At 40.2% G+C, this 9056-nt stretch overlaps 1 protein-coding gene across 1 annotated transcript; it reads right to left on the minus strand.

Moving 5' to 3' along the window:
- Nucleotides 1-1462: 1462 nt before the first annotated feature.
- On the minus strand, nucleotides 1463-7940 carry LOC104444795 (aquaporin NIP1-1). Its single transcript, XM_039308700.1, is given in 11 exon segments — nucleotides 1463-1576; nucleotides 1578-1700; nucleotides 1702-1726; nucleotides 2208-2264; nucleotides 2798-2873; nucleotides 2876-2908; nucleotides 2911-2994; nucleotides 3731-3885; nucleotides 3887-3954; nucleotides 6420-6578; nucleotides 7821-7940. Coding segments are annotated over 11 exon segments (1014 nt in total).
- Between the last annotated feature and the right edge of the window lie 1116 nt (nucleotides 7941-9056).

Here is a 9056-nt window from a genome sequence, read left to right on the forward strand (position 1 = left end):
GTCAAACGAGTGGCCACGGGTCAAGGTGGTCGACCATCAACGGGTCGAGTGAATGGCCGTCGGGTTGGCGGACCCGGTCGAGCCGGGGACCGGGTCGGATCGCTCGGCCAAACGGCCGAGTAGGACGAACTAACCAGCGGCCGTGCCGCAGGCGTGCGCGGGCGGACGTCACGCGGCGTCAGCTGGGCGCGGCACACGCCAGGCTCGCACATGCGTCGCACGCACCTAGGAAACGAATCGGCGTGTGCATCGCACGCGCCAGTAGAGACCAAATCAGCGCGTGTGTTGCACGCGCCGGCGGCACTTCCGCTCTATTGCACGTGGCGGCGCATCCGCGGCCTCCGGCGCAATCTACTCGCTCGTTTCTACGTACGACGAGCTTTGACTCCCGTGCTATCAAAAACGAATTTTGACTTGTAGAAAATCACAAAACAGACGAACGGTGGGTGTTTCGGGTTTTCCATCCCCGATCGACCCGATGGTGGCTTTTCAATTTCGACCACAAAAATTATTCAATAGTAATATAAAAAGGGGATCAGGAAACATGAACTAGGGCTCACGATACCAATGTTGGGAATTCACCGATTCCCAAAAATGGGTCGACACTAAATCGAACCCCCTAAAACGAATGCGAAGACCAGCCCAAGAATAATATGTATCATCGATCAAAGACACCACGGAATCGAGCGTACCTTGGCTGTCCACAGATTAAACACCAATGTTGAAGTTTGAGGAAGAATCTTGATCCCATTCTACCAAGGAGCGTCTTTGTTGCTATTGGGGGAGAAACATAGTGTACTTTTCTTACGTTGTTTGGAGGATAAACGTTTCGTCTAAGGACGTACGTTCCCTCAAAAGGCACGTCCTTTTATTCCTTTCCCTCAAAGCGTGTCTCACTCCAGACGCAACCTCAACGTAACATCTCATCCAAAAGACGACCCCTCAACACCCTTTCATCCATGGCCCTAATCTTGCGGGTCAGGGTCTTAGGCCCAACATGAAGCGGACGGGCCAACTTAGGCCCATCTACATAAATAAAACCATCAAAACATAAAAATTAATATGCACACACCAGTCCAGTCTAGGTGGGTTGTTCCTTTGGAACCAATTTGTTACTTGGGTGCAGCCGATTCGGTTCAATTTGGTATTTGCATATCCTTATTTAGAACTAATTGAATAATTTTAGTCTTCTACAAGTCACCGATTTTTAGATTCTTATAAAATATTATTTTTTTACCACATGACATGAAAGTTAATTCATTCTTACCATGTGTAAAGATATTTATTTTCGTAACTGGAAAACTACCCGTCAACATTCACAATCAAATAGCTCTCTTCCAAGTATAAAAAACAAGAGACCCAGAGAAAGAAAGAGAGATAGGAGAGGAAAACAAAACAAACCATCAATTGAATTTGGAAAACTAAACCCTTTACACTATGGATGCGTACATCAAAAGCAAAATCAAGAGAGAAAATGAGAACAACAAAAGGAGTTTGACTTCAATGTTGAGTCAAAGAGAGAGGGTTCAAGCGGGCTCCGGAGGAACGACCCGGTGATTTCTCGGATGGGCTTGTCGGGTGAACCGCATCAGGTTGTAGACCCATGCCCCGGAAATTGCCCCGACTATTGGTGCCACTATGTAGATCCACAGCTTGGCGTAATGGTGAGACACTATCGCCGGACCAAGCTCCTTTGCCGGGGTTCATTGATGCTCCCGTTATTGGCCTAAGCCACTCATCAGATGAAAGAAAAAATCACAAAATAATCATCACGAAATCCCTAATTTCTGCCCAAATTCGTACTTTGTTTCTTAGCAAAGAAAAAGGTTGACAGCCAATTATTGGGAAAATGATATCAGTCATTCAAATAATTTCATTTTAAATTGACGGCCAAGCGTTGCTTGGAGAAAAGGTTGAGGATGGCCTTTTCGATAAAGATGTATCTTATGTTATTTAAATAATTATTTGGAACAGCAACATATTATAAGATGTAGTCAATCACATACTATTCATCTTACTTGAGAAAGGACGTTACAAATTTTACATTTTTTACATTGTAAATGTTCTTTTATTCTATTTGTTAGAATATCATAGCAAGCAAGCTTCTTCTTTATTGCCCCCGAAAATAGTAATTTCAATATTGAGACGGTTTACGCAATATAATAATTTTAAATAATCATGGTCAAATAAGAAGAAGAAGTCATTACCCTGCAAACAACACGTTGAGCAAGACGGTTGCACCAACAACAAGACGGCGAATTCTCCTCTGCATCAATCACGAAACATTAATTAACTAATATTAGCTTTGATTAATATTTAAAATGAATCTTTTTCCTCATTCAATAATGTCCGATTTGCTTAGGATGATTTCGAGGATGTCTAACACTTTCAGATGCATACACGAATTTAGCATAATAAGTTTTACGGCACAATTAAGAAAAGTATTACATTTTCCTATGACACGACTCGATGTGATTATAAAATTCGAATATGGCACGTGAACACAACTCACCAGCCCTTGTAAGAACTTAGAAGTGGATCGACCCTTTTTGTTAGGATAGCCTAGCATTGTTGGTATGCCTTGGTCCTCTAGCCTCTAGGTACTATGCGCAAAATGTATTAATTATTTTCCATGTCATGAGAATTTCCCACAATTTCTAACTAATCTTATGTGCTTTTATAAGATTTTCATATCCGCTGGTTCTTAAAGGATATGGCATAAAATTTTACTTGTCCACGAATGTCCATTGAAATTTCCCCAATAAACAGCAGGTGAATCAAAAAAGAAGTTTAGAACTCACTGCTCTATTGTCGGGTGCCAACGCCGGAGACGATGAACATGAGGTAAAAAGTGATGATGAACTCAAAGACGACGCTTGCACATCCGAACCGGGCGGTTGTGTCCCACGAAATGATTGAGCTTTCCGGTGAAGAGCAACCGCAGCGTCCCGCACGCCAATGTCGATCCAATAACTTGCGCCGTTATATAGGAAGCACCTACACGCCAAGAACAAAATGCAGCCAAGAGGAAAGTTTAGCTTAGCAAAAACATAAAAAGAATCCTCCGTTAATTGCCTAAACTAATGCTTTTGCCGATCAAGAAAAAAGATTGCAAACGAATGAACCCCCAAGAGGGCTATTTAAATCTTTGATTGAAAAAAAGTTGATCCGTCAAGCTCTAAAACCGGTGGCTGCTTAGCATCATGTGACTCGGATTGATCAAAAAGGTCACAGGACGATTTTATTGGAAATCTATTGCACAGGATGAAAATAAAATAAACTTCGAATGGCGCGAACATTATTTAAGGAAACTATTTAGCGGCTCCGCTTGTGAATAGAACAAACCTTCATTTTTACTTTGTATTCGATAATAGAGAAAATACATACAACAAAATTATATGGAAAACACAGCAAAGAAAGGAAGGAGAGGAGCGAATTTCTTGTTTTGTTATATATGATGGATTGTAGTTTGAGGGTTTATATTTAGGCAAATGAAAGAGGGGTTGGTAAAAAACAAATTAAACCAACCGGCTTGATATTTATAAATCGAGCCCTTACAAATTGTTGCAATAATCAATGCAACATAATGTCTTTCATGATTGTGACATTGTCATAACAGTCGAAATAGCCGATAGATATTGATCCCAAATTGTTTTGCATTATGGTTCACCTATTATAAAGGAAGATAGGCAAAAATAGTTGGAGCTTTGGACTTCCGAAGAATATGGTCGCACCTGATTCCATGGAAACCTCCTGCAGGTGGCGAAAGCAACGGTGACGGCCGGGTTGAAATGGGCGCCGGAGATGTGCCCGACCGAGTACACCAACACCATCACCGCCAAAACCCGCACCATCGATATCCCTGGAAGCGTCTGCACTTTTCGTTGTCCAGTTCACCGCCACCGACCCGCAACCGGCGAATATCAAGTACGTCCCAAAGACCTCCGCGATCAACTGCAACATTTGAGAAATTTGGGATCAAAACTTTTTCGTAAATGAAAGTCCTAAATTCTCTGCATATTATAAGTTTGAGGAGTCTAAATGCCATGGCAGTGCAGTACACAATATGTGCACCTCAAAAGATTCTTGATGAACATTTTATATTTTAAGTGAACACGCGAAAAAGAAAGTAAAAAACAAAAAAGGAGACGAAGGTAGGGTTTGGGGGAAAAAGAGTCTCCAATAGAACGAAAAGTAACCTTTTGAACACAGGAAAAGAGAACATAATGCCTTTGATCTCTTGCTTGGTTCTGGAATTGTCTTTTATTTCCAAGACAACTTCACTGTCTCCATTGCTCCCACTGGTCTGATCTGCCATTTTCTGCAAATTCAAGGTAAGGAGCAAACGGCGGCTTTTCAGATTGACCAGAAGGGAGAGAATTCGCCAGTATGCGTTCGAACCGTGTGGCATTTGAAAGAAGCAGGCCCTATTTATACTTGTACCCGAGAGAGATCGATGTGGATTAAGATTGTGTATGACAGCCTGGATTTCTAAAGATTTATCGCGCTTCTAAATTTGTTTTCTAAGTAGAGACCTCAAAAAAAAATGCAACATTGAAAAGGGATGATGACTTGTGAACAGACGTGGCGCTGGAAGTCGATTTATCCCCCTCAAGCTGAAATGGAGTAAGGCACAAATTAGATTTATAATTTGATAAATTCTGGATCCTGATGCCTATTTGTGGTTGGTATTATCGGTTTGAATTGAACTTGATATGTTATTTGACCTATCTTTGAATGTGAGTCAATCTTGCGTTGAGGCATAATTGGCTGGTGTTTTTGAGTATCTAGAAACTAGATATTTGTTTTGTCCAATTATGGGACTAAGGGCAATATAGATTTATTTGGAAGACATGCGTTTTGTGAATTGTCTATATTAGACCTAACTCTCATGAGCTGTTACTGTGAGGCCTTCCTAGATTAGCCTTGTTTGCTTCACGTTGGCTTGAAATATCCCACCAATGTCAGTGATCTGCCAAAAGCTGTGGGATGTAAAATACATTGGTAAGGTAGTGTTTAAGGTCTTGGTGATTAGTAACTTCTTTTTGCTGCCAACATATCGAATGTCTGATTGCATGGACGCTTTATCTTTTTGTTAATAAATGAAGATGATTCTACGATGTAAAATTTTGAAATAGGATGAAAACTGGATTATCTAAATTAAAATTACTTCAATAATGAAAACTGAATTTTTTAATGGTATTGACTCTTGATTTCAACTGTAAAAAAACATTTATTTCCACTAGTTCATCCTATAGTTTTAGGAAGATTGAGTTCTATTAAAAAATTCAGTAGTAACTCAATGCGAAGCTTATAATATATATGTTCACTAGTTTAAAAGTATAGATGGTATCCATAATTATAGTCTCGTTAATTTTTTTTTCCTAAATAATGCTGCTTCTTTTTGTTTTTGGTCAAATAGTATCCTTAATGCCACTTTTCAAGTAATCAAATTTATGGAAATTGTCGCAATTTATTCCAATTCACTTTAAACTATACGATAAATATTTTAAATAAAGTAGATCCTTCTAAAAGCTTGACGTTGATATATTATAAAAATCATGACCGGCACCTTTTCACCTCAAAACCTATATTATCTTAAAAAACTTAAATAGAAATTGAAAAAAAAAAATGTTTTAAGGAACATAATCAGTATATCGATAATACCTTTGTTTAAAATATTCAGCGATATGAAATTGAAAATTCTTTTAAAATCTACGTCCATGAAATTAAATTTGATAATTGAAGTCACTAGCTTTTCGCAACGTAGTCGATGAGATGTCGGACGGAAAAGTTATGTCCAATCAAAGTTTGTTCAAATTTGTAAAAACTTTACACAAATATTTTTCCCAATTTGACTATCACGGGCTTTCCTTAAGTTTAATAATTGAGTTAACGGGACATCAATGGAAATACTATACTCAGTCAAAATTTGGCCGAATCTGTGTAAAAAATCATGAAAAGTTTTCAAAAGTTTTCTCAATTTAATGAATTGAAACTAATAGACCCATCAAATGAGTAGGCCGATCGAAAATCATCCATCCAACTCAAATTGACTTATTTATTTAGTTTTTGTCCATTTTTTTTTCGCAATATAAATTTAGTGGTCCATATCCGATCCGAAACAAAATTTCTCCCTAAATTGCTGCGAGCAACTCCATAGATCAATTCGTCAAGTACTGAGGCAGCTCAGGGATCGGAGTTTTGACCGGGACGATATGAACATAACTGTGAGGTGAATGGCGCTGGTTCTTACCCGAGTGACTAGTAATGCCCTCCCTATTGTTTGCTCTCGTAAATCGATTCGCTTCCAAGTATTGACCGGCCACGGTGGCCTTCTCCTTCGAAACTAACGCTACAGGATCTTTTCATATCCGACAAACAAACCCACAACCAAAACACAATGGCCAAGAACAAACCTGCAAAACTCCACCACGCATTCGAGAGGTTTTGCAAGTGATGTACCTCTTGAACCCCTGTCTCGTCATCGACTCCGGTTTACTCGGCAAAACGCCAGGACTGGACGCACTTCTTCTGGATGAGACCGAATCATCGAGCGAGTTCGTGTGGTGCAAGTCCTGCAATGGGAGCACATCATATGTTGAGATATAATGCGCGAAACGACGGATCTTTCGTAATTTATATCAACGCCTTGAAAATCGTTACAGAGAAATAAGCACAAAAATAAGGACACTAGAAATTTATACGATTCAATCCCACATCGGTACTTACGTGTAAGAAAGAGCCGAGCAAATAATCCGGTATAATCGGGGTATTAAGATTTCTGATCGCTCAATCGCTCGAAGTGTTTTTCACACTTTGGGATGCAATAAGCAAACCCAGTATTTATAACAAATGTTTAAGCACTTGGTGAATAAACTTTCGCAGCACAGAATACCACATTCAAGTCATACGCCAAAAGAAAAGATCTCAAGCTTTCTCGTGTAGCTCATCTCTCTCTCGGCAGCGTGCGCTTCTCGCGGATCGTTGTACGTAGGGAAGCCGGTGGACGTTGAATGGCTACTTCATGTAGGGTTTTGTTTTCCTTTATACGTGTGTGCCCCAAAAGTCAAATTCTTGACTTGGGCCCCCATCCACGTGCAGGCTTTCTTTCTTTTGTTTCCGTGGCCGAGCAAAGAGAATCCGCTGAAGAATTGCGCGTGCTCATTTGGGCCCCCACCTGCATAAGAAGAATTCGGCCATCCCAAAGGAAACTTCGGAGACTTCGGTGTAACGTCCATGTGTATATGTCAAGAAGAAATTCTTCTTTTTGTCTTTATCAAGTTGAAATATACTTGGGAAAACTTTATCGACAAATTGATTTATCCAATTGGCTCGTACGTAATTTAACAGTGCTCCACTGCATTCCGACGTTTGAAAACCGTTATGGTGCTGCGTTGTATCTTCTTCTCTTTTAAACCAGACATTTACTCATGAACCATAGAGCTCAAGTAGAACTTGAGCTTCGCAAGAATAAACTTACCATCACGGCTCAAGGATTATCTGGTCAGATGTAATCTTTTTAACAGTAACATTACTCCCCAACTAAGACATCTCGGATGAAATGGTATGACGTTGATATGCTTCGTTCGCTCGTGATAAAAAAAAATTTAGTTATACGCCAAATATATTGCACATTGGTTATCACAGTGTAGATCCACACTTTTCGTGTTTCTAACCCAAAGTCCGAGAGCAAATTTTGTAACAATATCGCCTCTTTCGCTACAAGGTTAGTCCCATGTACTGCCTCGATCGAAGACAAAGCAATGTGATCCCCCGTAGCATGCCAACTAATGCACCACCCGCTAGCGTAAACATACCCTCGCTAAAAGATTTGCAATTATCCAAGTCACCGACGTGGATCCGAATCCACAAAAACCGGTGGTCTCAACGCTATTGATGTCCTCCGGCACACTATATCCACGTACGTTATACGCCATTGCCGACACGGAGAATGCTTTATTCCACTTAAAGACCCATTTACTCCGACAATCTTTTGGTTCTTGAGTACTTTGACCATCCCATGTCGATTCATGGAGCAATTCCATCTCTTCACCATAGCCCAGCCACCGTGACGATCTTAACCAGCTTACTCCTAGGCAAGACTTTGAGGCTCATCCTGCCTCACCTCACCACTGAAGAACAATGCATACAATATCCAGATAAACGCATAATGTGTACCAAAGGGTTTAGTTGCCTTCTATCTATCTACGGCTATAGTCTCCACACTGGCCATAGAATAATTATCATCCCCACTTCGTGAACTTTAGCTTCATCTCAGCCTTCAACTTTTATTACCTTGAGGTCTTCTGAGTCTTACCCGAAGCTCCACCTCACTAATGGCACAATGATTCATCTTCTCTATTGATCGTGTCTCAACTCCTCCTTAAAGCATTGTAGTTCGTCCAGATCATTCTCCGCGATTAGAAAAACTGGTGATTGGGATCGGGCACCACAAAGTAGTTTTCACCCATGTGCATAACCTTAAATATGCACTTTTCGCCTCAGCTCAAGCTTACTATCACTCATGCATGAGCATACAGAGACATCCAATATTCGGGACCAGAATAATCAACGTGCTCTCCCTGAGACATTTCCTAGAGTGTTCACTGTGATAGAGATGATGGAGATCGATTAACTAGGTAACATGATTTATCTGTTCGACCCAAAATTCCTTGCCAAGTCTTGCATGCGAAAGCATGCATCGAGCTCAGCTCAAGCAAGTTCTATTCTTCCATTTTGCTAAGGTGTCTGTAGTAATGTACTGATATACAATACTTTCTTTCTCGCAAAACTCGGTAAAATCTTTACCACGAACCCAAGCCATTATCGGTTCCTTGTGCACTTAATTTTTTATCTGAATGCTCTCAATCAATGCCTTTGAATTTCAACCGATCAAACACATCATATTTGTGCTTAGAAAGCAAACTAACCTTCTTCAAATAATCATCGATAAATGTCAACATATATTGGGCACTTTCAAAGGAACCCAGAATGCCTCGTTTAAATGAATATATTCAACCTGAATGTTTGGTCGTAGATGAGAATACATAAAT

This window comes from Eucalyptus grandis, chromosome 3 (assembly GCF_016545825.1).
Source record: "Eucalyptus grandis isolate ANBG69807.140 chromosome 3, ASM1654582v1, whole genome shotgun sequence".
Lineage (NCBI taxonomy): Eukaryota > Viridiplantae > Streptophyta > Magnoliopsida > Myrtales > Myrtaceae > Eucalyptus > Eucalyptus grandis.